General features: G+C 42.0%; 1 protein-coding gene across 3 annotated transcripts in view; it reads right to left on the bottom strand.

Moving 5' to 3' along the window:
• TSC22D1 (TSC22 domain family member 1) overlaps nt 1–15170 on the bottom strand; it is a 45781-nt gene that overhangs the window by 23017 nt on the left and 7594 nt on the right. Inside the window, exon 2 of one of the 3 annotated variants that reach the window (XM_088669994.1) lies at nt 9923–10094. The exons of the other annotated variants lie outside the window; for them this stretch is intronic. Within the exon in view, the coding sequence (XP_088526120.1) occupies nt 10082–10094 (13 nt within the window). The 3' untranslated portion in view covers nt 9923–10081. Of the gene's footprint in view, nt 1–9922; nt 10095–15170 lie in introns of those variants that run through there. 3 annotated transcript variants of the gene reach the window in all.

Raw genomic sequence — 15170 nt, forward strand, 5'->3', positions numbered from 1 at the left:
AATCAATCCGTTCCAGATGGGTCCGCGGCGTTCGTAAACCGAAAATTCATAAACCGAGGTGTTCATAAACAGAGGTTCCACTGTACTTCTTTTTGTGCCTTGGATCTGTCATGCTATTCTTCACTTTGACATGAATAAAATATTGGTGCCAACTACATTATGTTTCTATAACTCCAAGGGTAGAAGAGCAATGTAGTGGCAGCGACTTGAGCAGCCCTTTTACATTCCCACAAAAATGTGCGAAAGGACTGCAAAGAATCACCCGAGTGGGATCTGCACATGCGACCTGCCCAGTGAGATTTGCTGGAGTTGTCAAAATAATCTGAACGAAGCAAAATGGCCTAAACTTGTCAATTAGTGATGAGCCAACTTATTCTGATGGGGGAGCTTTGCTTTCAGTGTTTCCTCCCCATTCATTTTGTCAAGTCACCCGCAGTTTAATGAGGTGATCCTATCAAAGCTTGGAGGACTACTGAGCAAAACTGGAGCCGATTCAGTTACTAAATGGGAGGAGGACTCCTGCACTCCCAAAACCACCAGGAGGAATAAAACACCAGTTCTGTGTAGCTGCCCTCAGTCTCTGGGAGCTGGCAAACAGGGCCAGTAAACTGGGGCAACTGAAAGGGATTGGTGGAAGAGAAAGAACAAACCGAGCTTGTGTCTTTGGGAGTAAAACTGGTTGCTTATCGAAGCTGTTTGGATGGTTGCTTGTGTACTTTTGGGTGCGTCATGCTCTTGAGGGGGAGGGACTACTGCTGAGAGGAAGTAAATCAGTGATCTGGTTAGGGGTGGAACTAGTAGCCCCCAGCTCTACAAACTGCTGGGAGATTGCAAACACAGGGGTTTACAGGGGTGTTTAGCTGGAGTACTGTGTCAGGAGTACATAGGAGGAGCAAGAGACATGGACAGCGAGAGCTGCTGCAGTGACCTGCAACACCCATGTTTGTTTGTTTTCCTACCTGAGGAAGCACACAGCTACCCCTGCAACAAGTGCCAGCTGGTTCCCCACTGGAAGAGAAAGTAAAACTGCCTGACAAAGTTTGAGCTATCAGGGAAGACGTTCTGGACAGAGAAGAGCAGGCTTTTGCGGGAGGGCAAAAGATGGGGGATGCCTCTAGGGAGAAGGAAGATCACCACATGCAAGAGGCGTCAAACACATGTAAGAATGTGGCACATGGAAGCGGGACTGTCAGGAGCTGTGCCATGTCACTGGAGCGGCACAATCAATTCCAGGCCCTCCCTTTGAACGCTGATTCTGGGCCAGAGGAACAAGGACAGCAGCTGCAGAGAGCACCGAGGTGGGTACAGAAGGTGCAGAGCACGGGAATCTTGTTCAATTCCCTGAGGAGGAAGACACATGTGGAGGTGGTAGTAGACTCCCGACTGAGGGGGACAGAGACAACAGTGGGTGGAGGCAACAGGATGTCCAAGGAGGTCTTCCAGGTGCAAAGATTCATGATGTGACAGAGAAGTTGCCAAGCCTTATGAAGCCCACTGACCACGACCCCTTCCGATTCATGTGGGTACGACTGATACTGCCACACACAGCCTCCAATGTATAGCGAGAGGGACTATGAGACTCTGGGAAGGAAGCTGAAGAGCCATGGGGCACAGGTAGTCTTTGCATCACTCCTTCCTAAAGTCATCACTAAGGAAGAGGGGGGTGATGGGAAATACTGGAAGTAAACTAATGCCTGCACAGATGGTGTGGTCAGGAAAGGTTTGGGTTCTTGGACCACAGTCTCCCTTCCATGAAGGAGGAGTTCTGGCGAGAGATGGGTTCCATCTCACAAGCAGTTGGCAATAATGTGTTTGCAAAGAGTCTCACAATCCTGGTCAGGAGGGCTTTCAACTAAATCCTGAAGGGGAGGGAGACAATATTTCAGAGGATCACAGGGACACAAAATAGTGGGGACAATATTGATTGTCAGGGACTGGCTGAACACCAAGGAGTGATGGTTGGGTACTGACAAGCGGGCACTACAGAAGAGGGGTTTGAGACCGGCTTGGGTGAAGGAATTGATGATCGGGGGGTGGGCTGTAACAGCCAGGAGACAAGAGTCAGGCATGTGGGAATCCCCTGCAGTTGAACACAGTGCCTGGAGACAATCAGTCAGGCCTTGTAACCACTGCAGAATGAGAAATAACTGCTGGAAGGAGTGCAGAAATAAGAAACCCCATGGCACACCAGCTGCAACAAAACATGTCTCTCCCATATTGGTCACTACAGCCACAGCAGGCGCTATAACTCTCCAACGGTTTAGACTTCACACCCGAAGGCCCACTCTTCCACTGTCTCCCAAGACGGACAGATACCAACCTATTAAATCCTATTTATAGGGTGGCAGCTATGGTATACAGTAATAAGCATTACTGAAACCTGGTGGGATGAGACTCATTACTGGAATGTAGTAATTGGAATGTATTAATTCAAAAGGGATAGATCAAACAGGGAGGAGCAACAGACAATGATGTGTACACCTGTGTTGAGGTGTTGTTGTTGCTGTCTTTAACAATCAAGTGCTGTGGTTAGGATCATGTTACGTAAGGAATGACTAGGGATCAGCCAGCTGAGAAGCGGGCTGATCGGGCGCCTCTTCACTACCGCCGCAGCGCTCAGGGCGCTCGTCCCCAGTCGCCCACACAGATCCCGGGCTTCACCTGCAGCCGCAGCTGCCTCTCACCAGGCTCTTCGCGCTGCGCTGTGCTCCCCGAAGCGGCTCCCACCCCCGGCTTATTTTCGGGGGATGTCTTATACTTATTCTACTAATGAAAAGCCTGACACGGCTTATTTTTTAGGACCGTCTTATTTTAGGAGAAACACGGTAGAACAGAGTAACATGCTTTCCAAGCAGCATTTCCAAAGCTACACATGGAACAGAATCACCAGAGAAGTCGCCCTAAACTAGAAAGCCTGGAATAGCTAAGGAATAAACTAAACTAGAAAGCCTGGAATAGCTAAGGAAACAGAGGCTGATTAAACGGAATTCAAAATGCAACAAAACAGCATGCAAGTATTTGAAATGAGTGAAAGCAAGCTAACAATACCTTTGAGCTTTTAGGAAACAAAACTATCGTTTCAGAAAAGCATTTACGATTCCCCAGGTCACCAGTTAGAAATACTTTGCACGACCACATTCAAGAACAGCAATGACAGGAGTGCAAAAACCTTTCAGATCCTACGGTTTCCCCTAATCAAGCACTATCTGGGCATCACATATTGATGCTTAGGTACACAGGCAGCAAGTGCTTAAGGCGTGCCCAATATGAGGCCTTGGGAAGCTACTGCCAATCAGACCTGGGCTTAGATAGGCAAGAAAATGACTGGTACGGTAGTAGCTAATCCAGAGCCTGCTAAAACCATTCCTGTTTAGACAAGCCTGTCCAAATGCTTAAGACGGTTAAGATAATTTTAATCTGTTTTATTATTTTATCTTTCGTATGTTTCAACGTTGGGTTGTAAATCTTTTTATTTTATTTTACTGTTATATCTTTTGTAAACCACTTTAAGGTTTTTACAATCAAGCTGTGAATAAATAAAAAATAAAATACCCAGCGAGATCCTGCTGAGCAAGATCCTTTAATGGAGTCATTGAGCTTTAAACCTGGACTATTATGCATGTAAACTATGATTCAGCTATGTCCACCCCATGACATGGAGCCAAATTTTTCATATTGCAAGTAAACCGTATTACAGGCTCCTGCAGCCTGTACATAGAATAAAATAACAAATCTCAGAATCTGTGTGTCCCCACCCCCCCTTCATTTATAAACTAAGGGTTGTATTTCACACTGTGTAAGCGATATAATGCTCACACAACTGAACTTGCCCTTCCTCACCTTGCATGCTCCCAAAAACTGTTCCATATTTTGAGGTTGCATGGGGAAAGGAGAGGGGGATTTCTGTTGCACAAGTAGAAGTCTGTTGCACAAGCGCAACAGCAGCACTGGATACAACCCCATGTCATACAATCTTTTAGATGAACTAATCATAAAACTTCCGTGTAAAAAGTTAGTCAAGTAAACTTTTAAGTTCTTCAAATTTATTCTTATCCAATCCCCTTATACAAAGCCCATCACCACCTTCCAAATTTAAGTGCGCCAAATTGCAAATAAAACCACACAGCTCTACAGACCAACCAAAAAGCATGCTTTATCTGGCTTTAAATATTTATTAGCAGTAATTCAATCGCTCTGGTAGTAATAACCTTTAGTCACCTTGCACAAGTGAGAGCTCATTAAGTATTTTCAAAATGTTGCTTGGAGTAATAAAAGAATCTTCCATTCCCAAACAGTGGCAAGCATGAAACACTGCTTAAAACACTACATGCTTTGTCCAATGTTTAATCTTATTTTGGACCACAATAAAAACCATGATGCCATTCACTTTGGAGACTAAAAATGGGTTCCAGAAGAGACAGATTCCTTTAATTCTTCAGCTGCTTGCCATCCTCGCTGTTCTTCCATACAAAGGTCCAAGTCCTCCAGGACTTCCGTTCTGCCTTTACTTATTTATTCATTTAAGGAAACCTGCTCCGTACTGTTTTGACAGTGCCACCCAGTCAGTCTATCAATATTCTTCAAATTGGACTTAGCAGATTCATTATTGACACATTTTATCCCATGTTCTCCATAACTTCTTCAGATGTTTATCTTCTACAGAGAACTCAAATAAAGTAAGTGATGGTGAGATGCTGTTTTCTTTGCATGCAATCAGAAATGCTCCAAAAAATTAATCAATTCTAGCCAGATGGTACATGTCCACTGTGTCCACATAGTGTCTTAATTAATATGCACCTGTTCAAGAATGCACATATTCTTGCTCTAAACAGGGGCTGTATAGAAAACAGCACCATGACACTTCATGAAACAATTTTCTTTTAGGCAAGCCTAGCACTCTAACAGTAACTTAACATCTGGACAGCAGATTTTGCATTGCAGATCACAATATTCCCTTGATGTATTTACCACCAGAACAGACTGGGCAAGCTAAGCCATGACTGGGTATACTATTTGTAAGAGGAAAATGTTGTGTTACTCCAATGGATGTACAACGTCACAAACTAAAACATCACATCAGAGATGAATCTGGGAGATAAAAGCTCGTGAAACTGGGAATCTCTGCAACTGATAAGAAGTTCAGACATACTGTTGTTCTTGAAAACAGTGATCATCTCTTGCAGAGAAGAAGACTTCAAATATTTATACTGTCTTCATTCAGAGGATGACAATTCCATGTTACTGAAATTTTATTTCATACAAAATTACCTCTCCTATTGATATTCTTCAATCTCTGATCTTTCGCTGGAGTCTCAAAGCGGATTAGTGATCTAATCACACATTCCCTGATTTACTTGAGGCTGGATTTTACTTCCATGCATGAAGTAGTATACTTTCGTGAAATGCCAGATTGAAATGCCTGTAAAAAGAGGAGCCACCAGTTCTAGAACCACTGCTAAGCATGTAACTGAATAGTTTGCCTGTGTTTTAAATACATATCATTATGGCATCCATAATCGTGGATTCTTCTTGCTAAAGGCCTACTAAACTGGCAAAGCCACATTGCACTCCTATAGAAGAGGGGTGGTTTTGGCAGTGGGGAAAATATAAATCACAAATATAGCTGCAACAATACGTAAAGGGCTACTCTGTCCTTAGTAAATCACCTCTAGAGCGATTCTGTGGTTTTTGCAATATTGGTAATCAAGTGTGTGTTGGCTTACATTATTTTCTTTCACAAACAAAGCATCTTTACCTACCTGCTTGGCTCAGCCAGAGCGTCCAGATTTTGCTCTAGACATAATTAACTTTGGCAGTGCCTCTTCATGGGCATACTACTGTGCAATGTTAAGACTCAGTCACTCTGTATCTGTTGAAATATTAGCATTCATTTTAGATCACAAAAAACAAGGTTACAAAAAAAAACACACCAGAATGAGGGGAAAGAAATCAGAAACGGAAATGACTAAAGGCCTAGTCCAGATCAAGAAAACACATGAAACATTCCCACAAACTTGAGAGCCAGCATGCTGTAACATGATAAATATTTTGCATGTGGGTAATCTGGGTTAAATACTTGTTCACCATGAAACCCCCTGTGTGACCTAGGAAAAGCTCTGCTCTCAGCCTAACCAAGGACTACTGCAAAAATAAAGTGGGATAACCCCACATATGTCAACATGAGATCTTTTCAGGAAGGCCAAGATACAGATCTAGTAAATCAACTATTTACTTAATGACCCTATTTGATTTTGGCTCGAGAGTCTGTTAATTATAAAAATATATTGCTTTCTCTGGATCTCTACTTCATGTGCAAATTATTTTGAGTGTATATAAACCAGAGAAAAAGTAGCTCACTAGCATTGTATGTCTGCACACCTTGTCTTTGGTAAAGTCTAGAAAGATTGCCGTGATAAATCTGCTACAGAAACACACAAAGAGCCAGGTGGTGCCTTAAAGACCAACAGATTTGTTGCAGCATAACGTTTTCTAGACCAAAAGCCACTTCATTTGATGCATCTCTGATCCAGAAACTATCCTGCTACAACAGCCGCTTTTAAAACTTTAAGGAGCCACAAGATTCTTGTTACCAGGGCCATACCAGCTCCCAGGAAGCTATAGGCAAGTGACCCCAGGGCCAAATTTCTCATGGTGCCTCCCCACCATAGCCACATAGCCAGCCTGCAGGAAAACTGACTCAAGAGGCTAAAACACCTTGCTACTATTTCCAAATGACACATAAGCAGCGCAATGGCAACTACTCATGGAGGTCCTTGTGCAATTAAGAGGGTAAGGAGGCCTAAGAGAAGACTTTCAATCATACACTGTTGGGGCTCTCAGGAAATAAAAGGGAGGCAAGCTGAAAAGATCCTTCACAACCCCCATGTCCCTTTAGTCAGTTTTCTGATCAATCTTTTAAGACAACCTTCCAATACACACATATACCAACGTTCATCAAAAGCCTTTCAGAAACAGGAGCATATCTCTTTATTTTAGAAAAACAAACAAACACAATGAATATTTGAAGAAGCACTGCTTAAAACTTAGTATACACTGGAAAGTAAATTTATATAAAGTAAATTGGATATATACAGCCTCTCACAAAATAAAAATTCCCACTGAATGTAATTGCTGTATACTTATGTAGGAACTGCCTCCTTGACTTTTGTTTTTGCTTTTGTTTTTTCCTGCTCTGCATGCTTTTTGGGGGGGGAGAGTGGGTTGTAGTTACCTGTTTTGGAACCCTAATAATAATAATAATAATAATAATAATAATAATAATAATAATAATTTCCCACCAGCGACACTAATCAAAATTAAATAACCAGTTCCAATATGCCTACCACCAATGCCTGATCTAAAATTCAAAATCACAAAGTAAAATTGGTGGAGGGGGACAATCACAGAACTCAAAAGGAAAATAGATATGTGGTGCTCATTGTCTAAAAGACTCAGTAGTAAGAAGGCAAGCACACAATTCACTATTATCTGCAATTAAAGTTAGCTGTACAAGGTCAGTTAATTCCCATGTGTCCTTTGGAAAAAGCAGAATCAAGGGTCCCTTAGGTGGAAGGGTTATATGCATAGCTGCCAAGTTCTCCCTTTTTTAAAGGGAAATTCCATTATGCTGAATAGGCTTCCTCGCGAGAAAAGGAAAAACTTGGCAGCTATGGTTATATGCTAAGATATTAAGCAGGAAAGTCTGTCAACTTTAGTTTTGTAGAGGAAGTTATTTGTTCATGCATGTCAGACGTTACTGTGGGATAACCAGCTTCATATAACCAACATGCTTAAGTCTAATTAATGCCAGAAGGGGTTAAGACCATAGAGTAAGCTGTCCTGCCAAGTTCAGCTCACCTTGGGAGGGACTAGGTAATCAAGCCTTTGTTCCCCTTTCAGTCTACCGGATGAACTCGGCATGTGATTAAGCTGGAGCTAAGCTAAACTGGAGCAACATGGCCCTCACAAGCCATTATTGTGTTCCTATACCAATAATTTCAGAACTTTACCACTTCCTAAGCCAAGTTTTACAATCTATGCAACTTTTCTCCCTGATGTATTGAAAAGCACATGAACCTTACCTTTGGAGAGTTTGTTGGTAAACCATTTTTAATTTATTAACATGTTGGGTTTTCCTATGCTGAGGGAAGACGGGACTATTTTAGAACTCACTTGGAAAGAAACATTTTAAAGGTCTAACAGCCTATTTTCCATGCTTTGCTTTGCTTTATATTTTGTGATTTTAAACTTGCATCTTAGCATCCAGGAATTCTCCTTTTATACCTATATATTTTCCTTGAACCAGCAGACACAACGTAACTTTACCTTGTACGATGAATAAAGCCTGTAATGAACAGAGATCACCGGCTTATTTGAAGAGACAATTGTGGCTTCTCCTAGCCTTCCCCTGACCAAAGCATTTACACATTTACTTGGATCACAGTACGAAAAGTTACATTTGTTATTAAATATCCTTCATGATTATTCTAGATGTTGCAGTTTCTTTTGAACTAAATTTTCCAGTACAGCTACACTTGCTGAGTTTCTAATTTTACCAGTTTCAGTTACCTGATTTTTTAAATAAATAATAATAAGCAGGCAGAAATCTGTAGTTTTTTTATCAGAAAGCAATTATTTCTCTTCAGAATATGTGTCCTAAAACACAAAATCCTCAGTTTGAAAATCCAAAAATACAGATAACAAAAAGGAAAAGGAAAAAAATATTGGGGGGGAGCTAACTAGGAATTTTCTTTCTCCATGTTCTATATGAGCTTACAATGAACAGGAGTGGGAGGATAAGGACACTCAAAATAGTTCCCCAACCAAAACAATTGTTACAAGGTACCGGTACATTTCATGGCCACTAAAAGGAGCAATTGCCACTACCATTTCTTCTTACATGAGAAAATGATAAATATTCATTTTTCCATTGATTATTCCCCACCCCACAAGGCACACTGGTGGGAGGGAATGGGGGGAGACCATGAGAGCACTCTTCACGCTCCAAAAGGCAAGAGTTATCAAGATGCACTCCCTCTTTCAATTCTAGCATTGCCAATCTTACATACTAAGTACTTTTCTCTTTTACTAACAAGTTCACCAGGTTTGATGTCACCGGTGCTATTTTTCTAGAAAAAGCAGCTGCCGGAACTCACCATGAACGCCTCCCTCTTTCTTTTAGAACGGCAATGGCACCCACCAGAGAGGTCCCAATATACTGACCCTGCCTATACAGACCCAGACATCTGAAGGCAGCCCTGACTGATGTTTTAATGTGCCATATTTTTCCATGTATTAGACGAGGTTTTTCGACTCAAAAATCATGTCAAAAAGTGGGGTTGTCCAATACACGGATAGCGGCATTTTTTGGGGGGGGGGAGCGGCGCACCTGCCAGCCAGCCGGTTGGCAGGAGCGCAACTTCCCTTGATGCCGCTGCGCGCAGGAAACGATCTACGGAGTGTTTCCTGCCCACAGCTGCGTAGTGGGAGAAGCTCAACAACTTTGGGCCATCTCCCTTCATTTTCTTAAAATTGAGTCGCTAAAAATAGGGAGGGGGTCTTATACATGGGGGCGTCTTACAGACGGAAAAATACAGTGTTTTTAATCTCTTGTTGGAAGCCGCCTAGAGTGGCTGGGGAAACCCAGCCAGATGGGCGGGGTATAAATAATAAAATTATTATTATTATTATTAGCCATCTGCAAAGGGGAAGATGCATCATAACCCATGAACTTCCCTGTTCAAATTTTTCAAATCTCTACTAGACTGTTGTAGTATCGCAATATTCCCACTGGGTTCTTCCAGACACTTGCCTGTCATTAAGTTCCAGATTAAATAATCGACATGGTTATAGTTTGCTTTCTGTTAACAACATGAAGCCAGTGTTTGTTCTCAAACTTAAACACAGTTTGATACACACACACCTGTAAGGATGTACGGCTGTGTTCCGCTTTGCATTCAAGTTATGGAATGCATCCTTCATGGCAGTCTCTAAAGTCAGGGGAAAGTGTTGTCTGTTGCCTCTGAAGAAGTTTCATTTCTCCACTCATTTCTCCAGTCAGAAGTTAAGAGAGTTTAGCAAATTAGAAGAAACAACTACAAAAGAAAAATGCAGTAGAAACATAAATCCATTTTTATGTGTATGTCGTGTTTTTGGGTCTCACAGTATCCCAGAAACAAAAGATATATATAGTCAAGTAGACGTAAAACTCAAGCATGCTATATTTACAGAATACATTAAGCAGTGCACACTGTGGTTGAAAACAAGGTTAAAAAGAAGTGGCAAGAGCCAAGGAAATCAGTCTCAATGAAATAGGAATGCAGGCAAGTGGGAGAAATGTTTTATTTTATATAAAATACCCCCCCCCAGTACACCCACCTTCAAAACACAACAAATTATTCCCTTTCAGTAGGACAGTCATTTGCTCTTTGCTGACTTTTTTCTGGTTCGTTGTTGTACAACAGTAGCATCAAACATGTCTGAACACAGAAAAGCTGCCTGAACTGACCATAAATACTCATGTGTTGCAGAATATACAGAATGGAACAACTGCCTCATGCAGCGTTTCAAAAATGAGCTTGGCATATTAGGGTTTTTGTTTCTTTTGTAAATACTGAGAGACTTTGATCCATTGTTTCTGTCACCATAATTGTAATGTGCAAAGACCACAAGAATCATCCTTCAAGGAACCTCAACTCAACCCAGTCATTAGAATACCAAGTCAGCTGGAAAATCCATCTCTAGCAAACCAACAACGGGGGGGGGGGGGCATACACCAAGGTGTGGATCACTGAGACATGAATAACCAGCTAAACAAATATAAGATAGGGGGTGCCAGGCTTGTCAGTACTACAGGTGAAAAAAAATCTAGGGGTCTTAGCAGACCACAAGCTTAGCACGAGTCAACAGAGTGATGGAGCAGCAAATAAAGCTAACTGCAATTCTATGCAATTAGTAGAAGTATAGTGCCGAGATCAATATTAGGCTCTATTCTGCCTTGGTAAGAACCCATGACCCGGAAGCTTCTCTGCGGACAAACACCGGCTCCCTTGGCCTATAGAACGAGATGAGCACCACAACCCCAGAGTCGTCCACGACTGGACCTAACGGTCAGGGGTACCTTTACCTTTAAGAACTCAGTTACAAGCTTCGGTATTTTAAACCCAAAACTATTATTTTTAAATATTTATGTTTTATTGAAAAATTTCAGTGAGAAAATAAAGCATGCGAGGGTACCTTTGAAGACAGTTCAGACACATCGGCTGGTGCAGAATTCAGTGGCCTGGCTGATCCGGGGCAAGATAGTTTGAGTATACAACACCAATCTTGGCCAAACTGCACTGGCTGCCACTTAAGGTTTCTGGGCCCAATTCAAAGTGCTGCTTTTGACGTTTAAAGCCTTAAGCAGCTCAGGCCAGCAATAACTCAAGGACTGCCTCTTCCCATATGAACTGAGCTGCACCCTGAGATCATCTGAGGCCCGTTTTTGTGTGCCGCCTCCTCAAGAGGAGGAACTAATTCTGCAGAAAAACAGAATCAGGATTCAAAATGATCCTAACGGATTGGACAACTGGGCCTAAGCCAATAAAATAAGTTTTAGCAGGGTCAAATGTAAGGTTCTGCACTTCGGCAGGAAGAACCAGAGGCACAAATGTAAGGTGGGGGGCACTTCACTTTACAAGCAGTACATGTGAAAAGCAACTAGGGGTCTTAGTGTACCACCACAAGCTTAACATGAGCCAACAGTGTGATGCAGCAGCAAAAAAGCTAATGCTATTCTAGGCTGGAAGTATAGCGTCCAGATCAAGGGAAGTAATAGTACCAACTCAATTCTGCCTTAGTCAGACCAAACCTGGAGTACTGTGTCCAGTTTTGGGCACCACAATTTAAGAAGGATATTGACAAGCTGGAATGTGGCTGAAGAGGGTGACCAAGAATATCAATGGTCTGGAAACCAAGCCTTAAGCTCTAATTCAACCTGAAGAATGTCTGAACGATAGAGTAAGCTGCAAAAATCCACCCTGCACAACTAAATTGGCTGCTGGGTTACATGGCATATCTTCCAAAGCAAGTTTTCAACACAGATGAGACTTTTCTGGAAGTCCTGAACAGACTTATATTGCCAAAGCTGAAAAGCAAGCTCCTGGCTTCAAAGCCGCAAAGGATCGAGTGACTGTGCTGCTCTGTGGCAATGCAGCTGTACGCTTAATAAAGCCTTCTCCTGGATGATCACAGTGATGGATGCTGATCTGGATCTTGACCTCACCGCATACTGGAATCCTTTTAACATTGCACGTCCAGTGGATGCAACCAAGGCTTAAACAGTGGATGCATACCGGCAGAACTTGTAGGAGGAATGTATGTAGGCCCAATTTCAAGGGATTTCCAAGCATTGCCACGGAGGTAGAGGACATTGTGCAGAAGGCCAGGCAAATGGGTGGTGATGGCTTTGCTGACCTCATCCAGAAAGAAGTGGAAGAGCTGGGGTCATAAAGCACACAAATGATTTGATTGCAGTGTTTGACCCCTCCAAGGAACGCAGCTTCACAATCATCCATGGGATTACAGACACTCTTGAGAACGTATAAGGAAATGTTTGATGAGTTCAAGAGACAACAGCAGCAGCTGCCAATCATAATGCTCCCCCACAAAGAAACCAGCAGCACCAGATGTGCTGAGGAAACCCACCTCTGGATCTGAACCACAGCCAAGCATTCTTCTGGCTACCAGTCAACCCCACCCCCTCCTTATATCATCTGCAGCAGCATCCAGCGAGGGAAAGAGGAAAGAAGACTAAGCAGAAGATTTAGAGCTGCATTTGTCTCTCACCATTAAGCGCAGTGATTTTTAAAATGGTTTTTAGTGGTTTTCTGGTTCTTTTTACACATTTCTAGTGGGCGTTCTGGCTTTACATGATTTTGTTTATATGTGTGATGATCAGGAACATAACTCCCATGTAAGATGAGAGATACCTGTATACCAATATATCAATAGCTGTTGATAGAGCTACACTTAATGGACTTTTTAAAATCCCTTTCAAGCCACCCTAACTAACTGCAGACACATCTTGATGCCAGGAGAGAAAAGCAGGCAGGCAAGTAGCACCACATAGCCTGCTCTAGCTAGCTAGGATTGTCCCCTTCTCAGCAGCACCATCTACCACTAACTGGTCTCTGGGAATTCCTATATTTCATTTAAATAAATTGTTATATTTTATTGATTTTTTTAAATGGTAAAATGCACTGGAATGGTTTCCAGAAAGGCAGGATATAAGTAGCTGTAAAAAAAATAAATCTAAAATTTGTGGTAGCAAATTCCATAGGTTGTTTAATGAGGTTCCTTCAGTCTGTCTGCTTCACTTTATTCCAACACAAAACTTTTAGTTTTAATATAGCTGCATATTCAAATAGCTTATTTCAGTACCTGGCACAGAGGAGTCTCACTGCTGCAATTCCTCCTCCTCCTCCTCCTTAGTTGATAAAGCACTTCAAAATGTTCAGAGTGCGACACATACTTGTTATAACCCTCGCAAAACCCTGTAAAGGCAAGTCAAGTGTTTTGCAGATGGAGGACCAAAAGCACTTGCGCCACCAGCGATTGGTTTTCATAAGCATCACTGTCTCCAACTGAGAAGGAAGAACACAGCTAGCCTTCTCCTCCATGATTTGCCCATTGCTCTTTAAAAGAAATCCATGTTGCGATTCATCACTGCCTCCATAGTTTAACTATGCACGGTGTGAAGATATCCTTTCTTTTTTATCAAAATAAAAAAATTCCTTCCAGCAACACCTTAGAGACCAACTAAGTTTGTCATTGGTTTCTTTTTATCTATCCTGGATATCCCAACATGAACCTTCACTGAATGTCAGTGAGTTCTAGAGTTACAAGAGAGGAAGAACAACATTTTTTCTAGCCACCTTCTCCATGCCATACATAATTTAAGAACTTCTATCATGTCACTTCTTATTTGTCTTTTCTCTAGATTAAAAAGTCCCAAATGCCACAACCTTTCCTCAGAGAGGTTCTGCTCAATCCCCTTGATCATTCAAGATGTTGTTTTCTGAACCTTTTCCAACTCCTTTTTGAGGTGAGAACTATATACAGTATTCCAAAGGCAATCACACTATAGATTTGTATCATGGCATTGTGGTACAGTGGTACCTTGGTTTACAAACTTAATCTGATCCAGAAGTCTGTTCTTAAACCAAAGCGTTCTTAAACCAAGGCGTGCTTTCCCATAGCAGTGGAGGACTCAATTTACAAATGGAACACACTCAACAGGAAGCGAAACATGTTCTGCTTCCAAGGCAAAGTTCACAAACCAAAACACCTACTTCCGGTTTTGCAGCATTCTTAATCCAAGTTGTTCATAAACTAAGCTGTTCTTAAACCAAGGCCAAGGCACCACTGTATTTGCCTTTTATTTTCAATTCCTTTACTAACAATCCCGAGCATGAAATTTGCCTTTTTTCACAGCTTTTGCACACTGGGCCAACATCTTCATTCAGCTTCATTGACCTATCCACTCATTCAATCCCAAGGCCTCATTTCTGGTCAGTCACTGCCAGTTCAGACCCCATGAGCGTATAATGTGACATTAGCCCCAACATGCATCACTTTTCACTTGTTTACATTAAATTGCCATTGCCATTTTACCACCCATTCACTCAGTTTGGGGAGGTCCTTTCAGAGCTCTTCAACCCTGAATGATTTAGTATAACTACCAAACTTGGCCATGTCACTACTCAGCCCTAACTCTAGATCATTTGTGAACAAGTTAAAAAGCACAAGTCCCAGGGTTGATCCTTGGAGGGCCCTTTACACCCCCAATGTAAGGCAAGCAGGAGAAGCAGCCTCCTTGCTCTCACTGCAACATTTCATAGCCTTGATGTTTATAGCAAAATACCAAATCGAAGAAACAAGCAAAAAAGTTTGCCAACTAAATAACAAGCAAAAAATATTCTATTTACAACTTTGGTAGCTGAACTACCTCGCAGGGGTATTGTGAGCAGAAAAGGAGAAAGGTGAAGGCAATGTACATAGCCTTGAGCTCCAGGGGAAAAATATACAACAACAATCAACAAACATGTGAAAATACACAAAACATTTTGGCCATGTTCTCTTGGGATTCATTATGCAGAGGAAAGGGAAAGCTGGAATGCACACTATGG

Source organism: Zootoca vivipara, chromosome 5 (genome assembly GCF_965207765.1).
Source record: "Zootoca vivipara chromosome 5, rZooViv2.hap1.1, whole genome shotgun sequence".
Classification (NCBI taxonomy): domain Eukaryota; kingdom Metazoa; phylum Chordata; class Lepidosauria; order Squamata; family Lacertidae; genus Zootoca; species Zootoca vivipara.